The sequence below is a fragment of the Rhincodon typus genome, unplaced genomic scaffold, assembly GCF_021869965.1.
Source record: "Rhincodon typus isolate 14 unplaced genomic scaffold, sRhiTyp1.1 hic_rhity00000726, whole genome shotgun sequence".
Taxonomy (NCBI): domain Eukaryota; kingdom Metazoa; phylum Chordata; class Chondrichthyes; order Orectolobiformes; family Rhincodontidae; genus Rhincodon; species Rhincodon typus.
In genome coordinates, this window is record NW_025966364.1 from 2,598 (window position 1) to 20,928 (window position 18,331).

Genomic DNA, 18,331 nt, shown 5'->3' on the forward strand with positions numbered 1-18,331 from the left:
ATTAAAGTGTTTCCTTGTTACATTATAACATGAATGAGCTCACAAATGCCATGTTAAGCAAGAATGAATTCCAAACTTAAGATATAAACAACAACTTGCGTTTATTACCTATACCTCAAAGTCCCAAGATACTTCATTAAAAGGTTAACAAAATTGACACCAAGCCACATAAGGAGATATAATGACAATGAATAGCTTGGTCCAAAGTAGGTTTTCAGGAGAAAAAAAGCAGAGAAGGTGATGCGACAGGGTAGATGTGTGAAGTTGGCTCCCTCTTGTGAAGCAGAGTATCAGACGACATGATCTCAGAAAAATAAAGTCTCCAATTTAAGACAGAGGAAGAATTTCCTCTCTGAGGGTAGTGAATCTGTGGAATCTTCATTGTTGAGACTGGGTTAAGCATATTCAAGGCTGAGATAGTTTTTTTAATCAGTAAGGGAATCAGGATTATGGGGAATGGGAAGGAAAATAGAGTTGACGAATATGAGATCAGCCATGATCTCGGTGAATGGGACAGGGCAGACTCTGATCTGAATTGTCTACTTTTGCTCCTATGTTTTTTGGACTGTTGAGAGCATTAAGAAGGCAGTTTTATAGCTTGGAGACGAGGTAGCTGAAGGCATAGTCAACAATAGATGAATGACCAAACCTGGACTGTGCAATAAACTATAACTGGCATAGTAGAGATGAGATTAGAGATAGAGGACTGATGCCACGGAGGGACTGAAAAACAAAAATGGGAAATTTCACAATCCAGAACTGGAGCCAGTGTAAATCATGCCATACGATTGGGGCAGCACGGTAGTTCAGTGGTTAGCATTGCTCCTCACAGCACCAGGGACCCAGGTTCAATTCCAGCCTTGAGTGACTATTTGTAACTTGCACAATGTTTCCACGTCTGTAGGTTTCATCTGGGTGCTCCAATTTCCTCCCACTGTCACAAAGATGCGTGAATTAGCCATGCTAAATTGTCCCGTAGCATCCAGGGATGTGTAGGCTAGGTCGATTGGCTATGGTTAATGCAGGGTTATGGGGATAGAAGTAGGGTGTGTGTTTGGGTGAGATGCCCTCATAGGGTCAGTGTGGACTTGACAAGCTGAATGGCCTGCGTCCACACTAGGGATTCGATAATGGGTAAATGGGATATTGGTGTGAGTTGAGTTACAATTGTGAGTTAATGGTTAAAGGGGGTGCAAATGGGAGACCAGTCAGGAGAGCATAAGAATAACTAAGTCTAAAGGTAACAAAAAGACACAGACAGGGTTTTCAGATGATAAGATGAAGCAGAGATAAAGACCAACAACAACTTGGCTCTTAAGACCTTAAAAGTTCAATATTAACATTAAAAACAATGTTAATTCTACTCACTTTTTACACCTCCATATTTTAACATTCTCACCCAAAAGTTATTCCTACTTCAAAGCTAGGTGGATAGGCAAGCACTCAGCATGGCTGTCAACTGACATTAACAGGTTACATGAGTTGGCAGTAAGGCAGATGAAGTAGGGAACTGTGAAGATGTTCATTTTAGTTATAATAGAAAGGCTGATTTTGTAATGAAAATGTGAAATTTGTAAATGTTGAGCTAAGTGAGACTTGCGTATGTTAGTTCAAACAACACAGTCAGCATCAAGGTGCAGTCAGCAATTACAAAAGTATATGGCATATTGGCCTTTTTTTGCAAGGGGACTCGTGTACAGAAATAAAGAAGTGTTGCTACAGGTTTTGGTGAGAGCTCATTTAGAGTACAGTGTGCAGTTTTGGTCTCCACATTCATGAAAGCAAATGGAGATGGTACACAGAAGGTTCACTAAAGCGTTTCCTGAAATGACAGAGTAAATAGGGCTTAAATTCTCTGGAGTTGAGAAGAATGAGAGGTAATCTCAATGAGACAAAATTTTGAAGAGTCTTGAAAGAGTAGACAGATTGTTTCCATAGGTCTGGGAATCTAGGACAAGGGATTGATCATTTGAACTGAAATGAGAAAGATTTAGTCAAAAGAATTCTCCATTCCAGAGGGTTTTGGATGTCTGTTGGATGCAATTAGGGCTGGGATAGACAGATTTTTGGTGGTTCAAGGAATCAAGAGGAGGTGGAGGTGCAAATGGGAAAGTAAAGTAGAGTTGAAGCCCAAGATCACCATAATCATACTGAATGGCAGAGCAGGTTTATTATGTTCGAACAAACAGCAATATGGCTCCAGCTGACAGGCAGCCCCCAAAACAACTGGACATCAAAGCCTTTTGTCTGCACATTCCAACAGCTAGACTTGGATTTGAATTAATGGAGCAGCAAAGCAGAATTGAAGGGTCTGATAACAATCCATATAATAGCACTCAGTAAAATCTCAATCAATGGGCACATTTCACAAATTTATTTTTGACAGCTATATCTTTGCATACACAAATAATAGTGCAAAAATATTTTGATAAGCTTTCTGTAAAGACTTTATGCAAAGATGAGATTATGTTTAAAGAATCATTAAATCCAGAACACACTACAGAGCTCCATTTAATACATAACTATAGGCTATTAGGGCATACATTATTTCCTTTAATACTTAGTACAACAAAAAACTTAATGTCTTAATAAAAGAATTCCCAAGACTATAAATGTTGCTGTCAAACCAATCACAAACCTAAATGAGTCTAAAGGTGGCCACAGTAGCACTATGTTTTGCAGGTTTTTGTATTCTTACTCAGCTTGCAAGTTTTAATTATTCTAAACTATACATTTTTAAAAGAAACACTTCTTAAAAAAATAATGCAGTATTTTACACCAAACAAGGCCAATTAACTTCCATGAATTGAAAATCTAGGCAAATTTATTTACTACAGCAATCAAGACCAAAAAGCATTGAATGTATTTCTGAACTGTGTTTTGGTGACATTCAATTATCATTCCCTTTCTGCCGCAAGTTTCTGGATTTGCCATTTTCAAGTTTTCTTTTTTTAAATACTGTGTCTCCCCCTGCATCATCCCTCAGAGAAGTTATTTCTTTTTGTTTAAACTTGACTTTGGGTTCATGCTTTACATCAATTGCCGGTGTTGCTGAACAGTCAACTGTTGGTAACTGCAAGTCTATCTGTTCTCTGTGGGGGCAAAAAAAGGAGGGAAATGTTTTAAGCAAACAGACCAATGCACAATTAACATTAATACTACAGATATGGCAGTCAGTACAAATAAAGCTTCTTGTCAATATAAGCAATGAAAATGTATCTAGCATCTTTCACATCCTGAGGATGTTCCAAGGAACTTCACAACCAATTAAGTACTTTTAAATGCAGTGACTGTGTAATTTTTATTTTCTCATGAGGTGGGCTGTAGGAAGAGTGGCAGTCAATCTACTCTGAAAATTCCTAGATAAGCAACAACTAAATTTTGTAATGTTATTTGAAGGATAAACATTTATCAGGATAGTGGGGTAATGAACCCGAAACGTTAACTGTTTTCTTGCCAGAGATGCTGCCAGACATGCTGTGTTTCTCCAGCAATTTCTGCTTTTGTTTCCAATTTCTAGCATCGAGCTCTTGGTTTTATTTTAGTGGGGAAATCTCCCTACTGTTCTTTAAAGTAGTGCTGTGGGATCTTGTACATTCATCGAACAAGGAAATGGAGTTCAGTATAACATCCCAACATGATACTGACACCTCGGATAGTGCAGCACCCCTTGGTATTGTACAGGGGTGTCAGTATCAATGGTGTGTTACAATCTCTAGAGTACATCTTACATCCACAGACTGTCAGACTTGGAGGCGAGTGTGCTACCAAATAGTTATGACTGTAATTTTATGATTTGAGCCTAGGCTAATACTAACATCAATAAGCTTAACTATCAAATTTACTTTAAAAGTTTTCTCCTCCTGGCTTTTGTGTGCATGTTATCCAAATTATAATGATTTATCTCCTGTGGCGCATTCATGCTTGTACCCCAGAGGAACTTTATCTTCTTGTAATAGTACACACACCCATTCTACTTACTGATCACTTTTTTCAATATTGTCCCATCTCCCATGCCCATTAGGAGGCTGACATATGCCTCTTTACAGCCACAAGTTCTTTTGTTCTGAAGGAAGGTCACAGGACTTGGAATAATTAAGGTTGTTTTCTCTCTACAGATACTTCCAGACCTGTGGAGTTTCTCCAGCAATTTCTGTTTTTGTGCATTTAAGTTCTGTATGTGTTTGGTAAGAGTCAGAGGAGGAAGTGATTGACAGCTCAGCAAAACCAATGGCATGTTAAGCTGCCAAGAAGCTTTAACCTGACGACTGTGCTTAAAACCAAGAAAGAATACAGAACGTTTTGGCCACAATTAGAACCTTGTTTAAAGGGGACAGGTAAAACTTCTTTTCAGGAGATATCATTCTTTGGGAGTACATCTGCAGCAGCAAGAAAGGTGCCTTTAATAGCCAAGAGAGTATGTGCAGTATGATATACGTTGCAACTCTCAATGTCATTCATTTTGTCATTCAGATGGAGATCAAAATGAATAAGTCATGTGACCAACATTCCCTCCCTTTCATCCCTATGTGAAGGGAATTATCTTCGACATTGGCGCAGTGATAATGTGATGTGTCACCGGTGTAAACAAAATAGCCTATTTTTAAAGTTATTGATATCAATAAGGTAGCAATGCTAGTCCAGATGTATTGACTTCAATTATAAATTTTACCACAGTGGCATTTGAACTGGGAACTTAAAATCCATAAGTTCAGCACCTTAACCACTACTCTATCATCTAACAGAGGGAGGCATTTGTGGAGTTTTAGTATCTCCTCTTTTATCGGTGTAGTGATGGCTCAAGACAAGCATCTTTGTGTTCTGAACTTGTCAAATTGAAACTAAAGATGCCTTTTTCTGACATTTGAATTTCTTCAAGGTTTTTGAGAAGATTTGTAGCTCGGTTTGTTGATGTGGTTGTTGACTTGCTTGCCGAGCTGGTGAGTTTGTTTGCAGACGTTTCGTCATCATACTAGGTAACATTATCAGTGCGCCTCTGGTGAAGTGTTGGTGTTCTGTCCCCCTGGCTATTTATGTCTCTCGGTTTGCTGGAGTGGGTGGCATCACTTCTGGATTTGTTTCTTAGTGGGTGGTATATGGAGTCCAGCTCTACATGTTTGTTAATGGAGTTACAGTTTGAGTGCCAGGCAATATCCCAATACCCACAAACAAAGTTGCATCAAAACACTGTTCAAACGAGCCACAACACACTGCAGCATCCCGGAGCTACGCAAAGCCAAGGAAGAACACCTATACAGTGGTTTTAGAAACAACGGTTACCCAAAAAGCGTCGTCCACCGATGCCTACACAATGGATTACAACAGGAAGACACAACACGTCCAACCCTACCATACATTAAAGGACACATCTGAGATGACCACCAGATTACTCTGCTCCCGAGGAATCATGGTAGCCCACAAACCAACACCTACAAACGAGAATAAAGGATCCGATAACCACAACTAACAGAATTAAACGTTATTTACAAGATACCATGCAAAGACCGCCAAAAACATTACATAGGGCAAACCGGAAGGTAACTAGCCATCAGGATTCATGAACACCAACTAGCTACCAAGAGACATGACCAACTATTACTCATTTCAATACACATGGACACAGAGGGACACCAATTCGACTGGGACAACATGGCCATCCTAGAACAAGCCAACCAAAGACACGCATGGCACTCAAACTGGAACTCCATTAACAAACATGAAGAGCTGGACCCCATATACCAACAACTAAGAAACAAATCTAGAAGTGATGCCACCCACCCCAGCAAACCGAGACACACAAATGCCAAGCAGGACAGAACACCGATGCTTCACTGGAGGCGCACTGATAATGTTATCTAGTATGGTGATGAAATTTCTGCAAACAAAACTCACCAGCTCGGCAAGCAAGACAACAACTTTATTTGAATTTCTTTTCCCTCTTTACATTCCCAATTCTCCTCTGACCTTTTTACGGGTTTCTACGAGTATGCCTAGTGCACAAAAAGCAAAACCCACATCCACTAGAATTTAGGCTCCCCATTTTAATCAAAGGATTTAAGTTAGATTTGCTCCTTCAGACCATTTTCACCTGTTTTGTGGTATTTTGAAAGCCCATTGAAACCATGTCAGGTTTGACAGTTTGTGAGGAAAGTGGAGAGCCAGCTGAGGAGTCTAAAAGTGTAAAGTGTTTCCACGCTTTCAGACGTCAGTATTAAGTGCTGTTGGGCAAGAATTACGGGACCTTTAAATAATGTTAGCGTTTGAGCCGGTGGTACTGAGAACCCAGGTAGGTAATTGCATCAGTTTTCCTAAACACCCCAACACCGTGCACGCCTCCCACACTGTTGTATGGTACATAAACCACACTGTGGAGAAAAAGTCCTGAAAAAAAAAACAAACAGTCTGGAGTGTGGTTTGAAAGTTAAAAATAGCCCAAATCTCAAAACATGCTCCAACGAGGATAGTCCAACTCACCATGTTCTTGTATTGAATGTCTACTGAAGGGGGAAACTACAACATGAAACTTCAAAAAAAAAAGAGCTTTATGATGAAGAGAGACCGACTGTTTAGGTAGCTTTTAGCAAAGACACAGCATTGATACCACCTAGAGTACTCTTTGGTTAAAACTCTATGGATTGTAAACTAATGAGCCACTTCATTTCTAAAATAAACTGTCTTGCCCAGTGCATACAAAAATGAATTTGGGAGAGTATTTGGAAGCATACAGAGTTTAAAACATCCTTGGGAATAATCTCACCATACTTTTGTATTATTATCATTAGCAATTTTGGGGTTATGAATCCAAAACTTTTCGTAAAATTTTCAGAAATGCCCTGGTGTTTCTAATGTTTCACAACTCTAAGATCAATTTTACTTTAATACTTCTACAAAACCAGCTACAGCAGAATGACTATATCAATTGGGATTACCTGGCTCAAAAAACCTTTTGCCAGCATAGTTCCCAATGGAAATCACCTTAACTTGTGCTTGCTGCGTCCTGCCATCCTCATTCCCTAACCTGCCAAATGCAGACTAGGGAGAGGGATGGCAAGAGAGTGGAAGCAAGGTAGTAAGCAAGAGGGAGATTTGGGGAAGGAAATAGTAAGTCAAAGGGTTGTAGAGTAGGTCACTGCCTATTAATTCCACCAGATTAATTATGACAGGCTTGGCTCTCATCCATTAAATTTCTGCTGCGGGGCATCAATGAGTTATGTAGTCACGTGCTGAAGTGGCAATAACCTCATTGAAATGTCAGGATGTGAAAGCTATGGCATTTGATGAACTGTTACATGGTCACACAGTGCTCGCTCTGAGGGAAGGCTGAATGTGACTACGTGGTTAAAATTCAAAAGAAGTTTGGTAATAGGTTATAAACAGTAGAAATTTAATTGTCTTTCATAATTAAGTGGTAAGCGATTAGATACTCACTCCTCTTCCTCTTTTACAGTTTCCCATTCACCATAAGGGTTTACTTTTCTTCTCTTCGCTTCTTGTTGGGACTCCAGTTGGGGCAAATTGTTTTCATCTTCTGCATCGTGCATTTTTCCAGGAGCCTTTACTTCACTGCCATCACCTGGAGCACTTTCCTGCTGGAACACCATCTTTTAACCACAATCTTTGAACATATACAAACGGGCACACACAGCTCCTCTTTTGCAAAAAGGTCTTCAAAAGTTAAAACATTATTCAGCTCAATGAAACATTTGAAAATAGCACCAAAATAAAGGATGAAGTTAGTGTGCCTATGATCCAAAACAAAATGAGGCAATTGGAGCTAATAGTTTACTAAGAAACCTTAGGTGGTCAGGATAACAAATGTGGGTGCATAAAGAACAAGGTAAGTGGTTAAATACTGCAGATGTAATGTACCTCAGTAAGTATAGGGAAACGGAGGAAGATGTAACTGTACTAATCAGAAATATAAATAGAATTGTCATAGTCCCTATGGTCCCTGTATGCTCCCTACAACTCACCTAGTTTTGAGTCATCACCAAACTTGGAAATATTGCATTTGGTTCCCACATCTAAGTCATTTATGTATATTGTGAATAGTTGAGGCCCAAGCACCGATTCCATGGTATACAATTAGTCACTGCTGGCCACCTATTTATTACCAGCCTCTGCTTCTGGTCTGTCAACCAATTCTCAATCCATGTCAGTATATTACCCACAAACCCATGTGCTTAAATTCTGCCCTGTAGACTCTTGTGGGACCTTACAAAAGCCTTCTTGAAATCCAGATACACCACATCCACTGGTGCTCTCTCGACTAGTTACATCCTCAAACTCCAGAAGATCAATCCAGCATTACTAATCATAAACCCATAATAACTTTGTCCAAACCAGTTAATGCCTTCCAAGTGTTCTGTTATCAGTCTTTTATAATAGATTCTAGTGTTTTCTCCACTACTGATGTTAGGCTAAGAGTTCTGTAATTCTTTTTCTTCCTCATTTCCCTCCTTTCTTAAAGAGTGAAATTATATTTTCCACCCTCCAATCTGTAAGAACTGTTTCAGAATCTATAGACTTACCATACCTTAAGGCTGCTCTTTCATTGGAGAGACAACTGCTGGTGATTTAACCTGAGGGCCACCATACCTCAGGCAAGGGGAGCAGTTGAGAAGGAGAGTCCCATCATGGTAACCTCAGCAGGCGATAGGAATTGAATGCACACTATTGGCACCACACTGCTTTGCAGACCAACCGTCTAGCCAACTGAGCCAAACTGATCCCCTTTGGAAGATTATTACCAATGCACTCAATATCTCCAATACCACTTTCTTTCGTACTCTGGACACAGATTTTCAGGCCCTGCAGATATACCAGCTGTTAACCCCATTAATTTCACTACCACATTTTTTTTGTTACTGATTTTCTTGAATTCCTTCCTGTCACTGGATCCTTCATTCCCAACATTTCTGTGAGATTATCTGTATCCTCTTTCGTGAAGACAGCCAAAACATGCATTCAATTTTTGTCTTTTTGCTTCCCATTATAGTTTCTCTCGTTTCTGACTATAAGGAACCTACATTTGTCTTCACTTACCATTTTTCTCTTCACATGTTTATAGAAGCACTCAATGACTGAGCTTCTTTATGGGGTACAGAATTTCACAAACTCATTACTTACATAAATGAAGAAATTCTCCTCATTTCAGTCCTAAATGGCTTTGACCCTTGCTCTGACACGGTGTCCCTAGTATTTAGTTTCCCCAGCTAGGGCAAACATCCAATCTGTATCCACCCTGCAAAGTCCTTTAAAAAATTTAAGGTTTTAATTAAGATGGCATAAAGGTCATTAAGGGATGCACAAGGTGAAGTCACAGGCAACATCCCCCTCAAATATAACAAAATGTGGAGCTGGAGGAAAGCATTTTCTGAAGAAGGGTCCCGATCCAAAATATCAGCTTTCCTGTTCCTCTGATGCTGCCTGGCCTGCTGTGTTCCTCCAGCTCCACACTTTGTTATCTCTGACTCCAGCACCTGCAGTTCTTGCTATCCCCCTCAAATGGTGTGTTAAGTGTGACAGTCATTTAGATACACTGGACCTTTAAACTTTTAGTGCAGCAACACACGCAATACTTTATAAAAGAACCAACTTTGCTTGGCCACATTGAAACCTCCAGGTAGATCCACAGACCATAACGATCACTGGTCATGGTAACAACAATGAAATTACACAAATATAGAATACAGGTAAACTTTCTTAAAGCTGGGACTGGAAGCCTTGGGACCATGGACATGCAGCATATTAGATTTTACCAGATTTTGTATTAGACACTTCAGGTGGGTCACACCAATTTGGGGTGAGCAGGGTCAAGAGTCACTTGGAGCACAGAACAGACCAGCATGCAAATGATGAACTGGTATTAAGTCCAGTGTTGTGAAGCACCTAGCTAAAGTTAAGTTTTTGAAAAATGTGTTCATTGAACTTGCTCGTCACTGACTAGGACACAATAATCTATTTCTAATTGTCCTGGACAAGACAGTGATTTGTGGTCATCTTGAACTGCTGTAGTTCGTAGACTGTAGGGATACCCACTGTGCAATTAGGAGATTCAAGGCTCACAGGTGATTATTAGGTTTCCTATATTTAACAGAATACCACAAGACAACAAACATTCCAAAGTCAATACTGAGGAGTCCAAGGGCAGCACCTTTCCAGTTGTATGCCACAGAACTGCTACCTCTGTTGGATCCATCCTGCAGTAGCACATACTTACCAAGGAATGGTGGTGTTGCCCGAGATGTCATTATACTCATGTAATTATATTAGACAACGCAAGATTGCTACTTCAGCTATCTGTGGGATGCTCTCCCACTTTTGGCATAAGCTCCAAGATATTAGTAAGGAGATCTTTGGAGGGGTGACAGGGTTAGGTTTGCTATTGTTGCTTTCAGTGCTTAGTTTGATATTGGATGGGCTTTGTGGCTTGCTAGGACATTCTAAGAGACCAGATAAGAATGGCAGATTTCTTTCTCCTAAAATTCCTTAATAAACCACATCATTCTAAAAATGTCTGCTTCTTGAGCAATTCAAACTTTGAAAAATTCATTTTGAGACTGTTCCTTTAATTTTGCTTCAGTTGTTAAAGGGATACCAATTTGACATTAGAAGAGGAGATCAAAAAAGTCATTTTAGGTTGGTGGGAGCTAATTGATAATCTAGACCAATTTTGAGGGCCAAATGGAGTCTGGATGGATTTCATTGATGCATCTGAAAGGAACAGATGTATGAGGATGAAAAGAAATCAAGTTAGAGGATTACTGGCTCACTTGAATGTTATTACTGTTTTCAAAAGAAAAGAGAAAGAACAAATTCAAAGACTCCATATTCGTCACTGATAGAAAAGATATTGGAATCTTTCAGAATTGAAGATCTTTATGTCAAAACTATATGAAAAAGTCATAGCACAAACTTCAAAATTCATTTGTGAGTCTGCATAAGATAGAGAGAACAATGATCTAATCAGGACAGCCACTGTCGCACTGAATAGCTTTGATCTGGGTTGCTGTGTATCGTTCAAATTTGCAAATGGGACAAGAGCTCAGTCTACTTCAAATCACCCAGAAAAGGCAAAGCATCTCAAAAAATTTGAAAGCAGGATAAGGAACCATTTCACACTGTTGCTATGCAGTGGCTATACAAGTGGTATTTTCCATCAACAAGATGCTGTTAACGACCAAAAAGATGTACCATATAATTACACAAAGCTGTGATCAAATTTCAGTGATGATGTCATGTCAGATAGGTAAGTTGTATGTACCAGCAATTGCCTGATTCAGTCAAACAGCACGTTCCTTCGAGTGATTGTAATAGGTAGAGTACAGACTGTGCCTGCGCTTGTGAAATCCAAACAAAACATGCACTGTTAGATGTGATTCCGAGATTGGAAAACATTTGAACAATCCTGCATGTGCTAATTAGTGACATTGACAACCATTTAAGATAATCAACCATAGTCATAATATGGTTCAATTGTGCTTGCTAGAAGTTACATACATTAATATACAAGGACCCATTCTCAATGGAGGAAACATATACGTTCAAAAAGTCCTGAGACTTTTTTGAATTACTCAGAAGCTTGCAGACTTACTGTCCCTAAATAAAAACCAAAAGAACTGCAGATGCTGTAAATCAGGAACAAAAACAAAGTTGCTGGAAAAGCTCAGCAGGTCTGGCAGCATCTGTGGAGGAGAATACAGAGTTAACGTTTCAGGTCTGGTGACGCTTCCTCAGAACGGTTCGGAGGAAGGGTCACCGGACCCTAAACGTTAACTCTGTTTTCTCCTCCACCAGATGCTGCCAGACCTGTTGAGCTTTTCCAGCAACTTTGTTTTTGTTCCTGACTTACTGTCCCTGTTGCTTTCTCTATGTCAACACCTCAAATCAATCAGAATCAACCAGTCAACAAATCAGCACCCATGTCTCCCGTGGTATAAATTGTTGTGATCATTTGTAATTTTGCATTTATGCAGCTGTCCTCATGAGTGCAAGATAAAAAGCTTTAGCAACATGTGCCTCTTTTTAACAATATTCAAGTTCTGTACTAGCAAGCAACTGATGGTCTTAAGTTCCTCCCAACCTTTTTAATTCTTGATTTTTGGCTATTATTATTGGGATGCTTTTTGTTGTCTTCTCCTGCAAAGAGAGAAACAAAATATTTGTTCAAAGCCTCTGCAATTTCCTCGTTTCCAATTAATAATTGTCTGGTCTCATCCTCTAAGGAAACAATGTTCACTTGAGCTTCTGTTTCAGTTTTATAGAAGCACTTGTTTATTTTTATATTACTTGCTAGTTATTTTCATACTCTCCCTCTTATTTCCTTTAAGTCACGTAGAGGTTTTTTTTTTCCTTGTCCAATCATTTGGTCTAATCTTCACACATCGCACATCTTCAATTTGATAAATCCTTGACTCCTCAAGTTAGCCAGAGATAGTATTTTCTGATCTTAAAATCTCTCTTTCTCGATTAAATAATGAGTTATGAAATATCTGCTAAATATCTGGCATTGTTTTGCTAGCATCTCATCTTTTAATCAATTTTCCCAGTGCATTGTAGCCAACATTGTCTTTGCATTTTTGTAATTGTTTCTATTTAAGTTTAAGGTATTGTATACCATGTCCTGTACAGCCATGCCATATTGTAAACTCTCATTAAAAATTGAACACAACGAGCTGTTTAGACTGTTGCCGCAACTCGACTTTTTGCAAATAAGACTACAGGGAGTATCAAGTCTCCAGCAAATTAAATGCAGTGAAATTGCAATCAATCAATCAAATCACAGGAGATCTATCGACTAATGCATATTAAACTGAGCTTTGAGATAGCCAGGAGGCACCTATAAAACCTTACTGCCTACAGTAATGCTCCATGTCAAAATAAATCCCAAATGGAAACAAAGCAGTAAAGGTATAAAAAACATTTTCTTTTCAATTTGCTCAATTTATAATGGCCTGACCTTGCACAGTAAAAGGCACTGGAAAATTGTTTTAGGAGTTAGTCTTGGGAAATCTGAGGAAATCTTTTTCTGTTTAGCCTGCTGTCTTTGGAGGAGTACAACAAAGTCTGTCATGTCGTCAATACAGTCAATTGCATTGTCCCAGAGCATCTCTAAGCTCTCCAGCTTCAGCTAGGAAAGCAGGTAGGCACTAATCAGCCGTTTCAGTGATTGGCCTCCTTGGGTGAAGAGCATCTTACATCCATGATCCACTGCGCAGCTTGCAGTATCGTTCAACATGCCATAAATTTTCACGGTTCTCTGGTGAAATTTCAATACTGTCCTCCCATTGGAGTTTGATGGGAGACCCATTTCCAGGTTGGGATTGGCCTCATGGAGCTCTTCCACATTGTGGTCTTGCTCAGTCGTAATTGGTTTTAACGCAGAATAGTAAAAGCAATTGACAATTGCCCTTCACTTCTGTCACCATCCCTCACACCTTCATCATGAACATGATGTCTAGAACAGTCAGGCTGAACACTCCTGCTTCTCATTGATGGCCTCAATAGCCTGAGAGATGAGTTGCTGTAAGTAGTGGTTTTTATTTTCCTAATCATTCCTGATCCATTGGTTGAAATTTGCAGTCACATTTGGGAGTAAAAAATATTCAGGTTGATAGTTCTGTAGGGGTGCAGAAGGTACTTGTCTGTAATTATAATCTTCCTCCTCCTTTTGATACATTTAGTCAACTTGCCTGATCCAAGAATCAAAAACATTGGATGTCACGTACAGTCTTTTGTGTTAGCCTTATCCTGCGGACGTTTCTTGAGGTCCGCATAGCAGCTTGACTTGGAATTTCCCATCAGAATTGGTGGCGGCTTTTTAGTACCATTCATGTTCCTTGCTCTTCTTTCTACCATTGCATGTTTCAACCTTAAAAACCAAACAGCAACCTTGGAAAAGACGGTGAAACATCCCAGCTTCTTCCATGTTAAAATAAATGTCCCTTGGCATATACTTGCTTCCATAACTCTAGTAACCTGACCACTTACTGCACAAAAGACATTGGCATGCCTGGTCTTGAACAGCCATCACAGCAGGTGAAGTCCTTGTGGCCTGGTTTCTTTGTCAGGCAGGATTGGACTGGAGATGGGTATGTTCCCAGTTTTAGCTGTCTTGAACCAGGTAACAGAGCTTCTTCAATACTGGATAGACATTTCATCCTCTTCCTTGTTTGAGAGGATACTTTCTTGTTAAGCCATTCCAAGATGTTCGCCTTGTGTTTCAGAATGATTAACAAACTTGATGGTGGAATCTCCTGCTCCTTAACAAAGTCCACTTTTCATTTTGCATTAGTTTTCAACTTGCTTGATCAACTTCTCTTTCTCTCCATTCAACAATATTTTCTCACAGGGTTAGGTTTCCTTGTTACAGGAAGATTTTGCTATCAAAACGATGGCTTGCCTAGAACTTTGTGATTTTACACTCTATCATGACCTAATCCCGTTTTGAATGGTTGGCACAGTTAGAACATCTGTTTGCTACAATGTCCATGAATGGAGTTACCAATCCTGAACTTTGACTGCTCACAAGCTGTATTCTTTTCTATTTGCTATTTTGCCAGAGATCTTCCAAACAACCTGAATTTCCAAATATCAGAATTTGACCGACCATCATTTCATTATAAGGGCATATGTCACAGTATCCTACAATCATGTAGGAAATTCAGAAATCCCATTGCTCAAGAATGGGCCAATACCTAAAGATTATAGGGTTTGAGACTGCATCGTTCCATGTTTCACACTGGGTAGAAGATCAGATTTAAATTCAATTGCCACTAGCAATTTCCCATCATTTCACAATAACCTCCTCTATCCAAACCAGACTGAGTGGGCCTCATGATTGTTAATTCATTATACAGCTTGTGGAATCAAAATAAACACAGCATCTTGAACTTGTAAAAAGCTACATGCTGAGACAGCCACTTTTTAAAAAATGTTTAATTTTAAATCCATGAGCTGTACAAAGATTCAAAGCTAAAGAAGTGTCACCTCAGCTAGTCTGTGAATCAGACATTTAACACGTTCCAGTCAACATTCACCTGAAAACCAAACTCCTAAAAATGTGACTACTGGATCTGAAATTGAGGAACAAACTTTGAAAGGACTCAGGTATGCACACACAGGAAATGACTAGAGTTTTGCAACACGAAGCACTTAGGGATTACTTAGAATATTAAATATAAGCAATAACTTCAATATGCTTCTTACTAGCATTTGACTGAAAGTAATATCAAGGAATCCTCGGAAACCTGAAGTCAACTGGAATCGGACGGAACTGTTTCACTGATGGAAGACATAATTCGCACAAAGAACTGTTTTTCACGCTATTGGAAGTCAGTCATTTCAGCCAAAGGGCATCATAAGGAGTTTCTTAGAGAAGTATCCTGGCCCAACCTTCTTAAGTGAGAGAACATCCAAGCTTGGGCTGATAAGTGGCAAACAACACATGTATCCTGCAAGCACCACGCAACGACCATCTCTATCACTAAAAAAAGAGAGAATCCAACCATCTCCTCGTCTAATTCAGTGGCATCACATTAACTGAAATCTCCACAATCAAAAACACAGGGGTATTCATCAACCAGAAACTGAACTGGACCAGGCAAGCCTCATCATATAGTGGCTACAATAGTAGCTCAGAGGCTAGGAATTCTGAAGCAAATAACCCACCTTCCACAGGCCTATCCAACATCTACAAGGCACAAGTCATGAGTATGACAGAATACTTCCCACTTGCCTGAATGAGTGCAGCTCCAAAACACAAACACTCCAGGACAAAGCAGCCCATTTGATTGGCACCCCATCCACTATCTTCAACATTCACTCTCTCCATCACCAAGTGACAGCATTGTGTACCACCTACAAGACACACTGTACCAACTCAAGGTTCTTTTGTTATTCCCTTACAAACTCAACCTCAACTTCCTGGAAGATCAAGGCCGGAAAATGCATCGGAACATCACCTGCAAGTTCTCTTACAAATCACACACCATCCTGACTTGGAATGATGTTGTTGTTTCTTCAGTATCAGTGGGTCAAAATCCTGGATATCCTTCCCTATTGGCACTGAGGGTCTATCTAAACAACATGGACTGCCGCGGTTCAAGGTGGCAGCTCATCACCATCCTCTTCAGGGTACTGAGGGGTGGGTAATACATATTGACTGAACCAGAGACGTTCAATCCACTGTACATTTCTTTTTGAGTAAAAGGACAACTAGAGCCCAATAAACATATATTTGCATGGCAAGTTTCCAGTTCCTATCTTGTTGTATTACAATACAACTACATTTATTGCTCTCACATCACATTGTTGTATACTTAAGTGTGAAATGATTCACTTTAGTAGGAAGAACAAGGAGAAATGTTACACAAAGGTAAAATTCTATTGGGGAAGCAGAGCTCAAAAAGTGGTTAATAAACCATGTGGGATTCTGGGCTTTAATAGTTAGAAGCTTCAGTACAAAAGTAAGAAATATATGTCAACTCTGTATAAAACAGTGTTTCTGTCTCAGCTGGATTATTGTGTCTAGATCTCGGCACCTCACTTTAGGTGGGATATGAAGGCATTAAAATTGGTGCAGGAAAGATTAATGAGAATAGTTCCAGAGAGGAAGAACTACAGTTCAGTGGAGAATTGGAGAAGCTATGACTTTTCTCCTTGGAGGTGACCTGACAAGTGATCAAAGCTTATGAGTCATCAGGACAAACAGAGACAAACTGCTCCTATTGGTCTAAGTAAAGTAAACCAGAGGACACTGTTTCGAAATGATGGCAAAAGATGCAAGAATTATTTCAGGAAAACTACTTTTAGGGTCTATAATGTGCAGTGGTAGAAATTTTAGTGGGAGTCTTGAATAGAGAATTGGTCAGTTATTTGGAGAGAAACAAATGGTGGAATTAGGGGAGTTGTTCTTGCAGGGAACTGACCAATTGGAATAGGCTGAATGGCTTCAGTTTGTGTTTCATCCGTTATATGATTCAATTATAAATTTCTTACAACAAATATTAACTTCTTGCACATCCACCCAGGTTGAAAGTGGGTGTGAATCTAAGCGAGTAAACAGTTGTCTCCCCAAGCTTACCATGGACCTACTTTGTTCCTGCATGGCTTTAATTGATCTTGTAGTTCTATTAAGGTTGAGGGTGTATGAGATTGAAAGTGGCAACTCACTTGGACAGAGGGATTTGCTTCTTGGTGTGGCTCGCTTGGCTCTGTGTCTGTGGTCTGCTGAAATTCTCCTGCTGCTTGATGACTTTCAGAGGCCTTTTCAGTCATTTTCAGAGGTGTGGCTTCTTCAGAACCGGAGGTTGCAGAGGATATCTCAGGCTCAGGCTCATTCTTAACAACTGTGGCAGAGCATTCGCTAGCAGAGGTGAAGCCTTCTGGCTTTTCCCATCGTGATTCTGAGAAGTACCACAGAAATGAAGCTTTTATTGCACAACATAAATAATAACAGCAAACAAACAATCAAGAGTCTGCCAGGAATCTGGTGACTGAGGTCTCAAAAGTCAATGAGCCAAACAAAGTGCTAAGGAAATCAGGAGGTCTGGCAACATCTGTAGAGGGAATAACACAGTTAACATTTAAAGTCCAGTGACCCCTGATTGCTGGGAAACGATATTTATGCTGATTGCAAAGGGGTGAGGAGGAGTGAGTTGAATACATGGAGCCCATGCGAAGACAGACAGAGAGAAGAGGAGGCAAACGAAGGATTTGATGATAAGCCAAGAGACAGATGAATGCCGAATGGATAAATAGCTCATGTTCAAGCTACATACCTCTTGTTATGACATTGTAATAGTAGGTGCAGCCCTCTGGAGTAAGTCCTTCCACCCACGAAGAGGCCTGATAAGAATGCAATTACGCAAATTGTGAGGCAAGATACATTACTGGAATTGCAGAACCATTGAAGCTTTTATATTATGAAATGATTTGGGGGTTGGTTTTGATTCATACATTAACTCATATCTACACACAGACTATGCTAATTAACTCTATCAGACTGTCAAAAGTCTAATCAAATGTTGCAAGGTGTAACCAGCTCTAATTAGATCAGTTTGCTTGTGTCACAATTATTTTCACAGACACTCAAGTTGCAGAGCATGAAGACCATTTGTGCTGTTTGATCGTGGCTTTTGTAAAATTCCACGAAAACTAACACAATTCTGTCATCAATGCGAAACTGGACAAGGTGACGAGATTGTTCCTTAGCACAACAGTCAGTAAGGTGCAACAAAGCACTGGGCAACATAAGGACAAGCTTAGTTTTAAGTTGCTGGAAGGCTGTGAAATTTTAATACTCTTCAGATCTTGTGTTAATTGGTGT

The 18,331-nt window shown here is 39.6% G+C and overlaps 1 protein-coding gene across 1 annotated transcript in view; it reads right to left on the reverse strand.

The window, feature by feature from the left end:
* Positions 1–2,151: 2,151 nt before the first annotated feature.
* Positions 2,152–18,331, reverse strand: part of wbp4 (WW domain binding protein 4) — a 38,686-nt gene continuing 22,506 nt past the window's right edge. Inside the window, exons 6-9 of the mRNA XM_048621514.1 lie at positions 17,784–17,850; positions 17,176–17,408; positions 7,429–7,586; positions 2,152–3,092 (exon numbers count right to left, since the gene is read on the reverse strand). Of these exons, the coding sequence (XP_048477471.1) occupies positions 2,891–3,092; positions 7,429–7,586; positions 17,176–17,408; positions 17,784–17,850 (660 nt within the window). The 3' untranslated portion in view covers positions 2,152–2,890. The remainder of the gene's footprint in view (positions 3,093–7,428; positions 7,587–17,175; positions 17,409–17,783; positions 17,851–18,331) is intronic.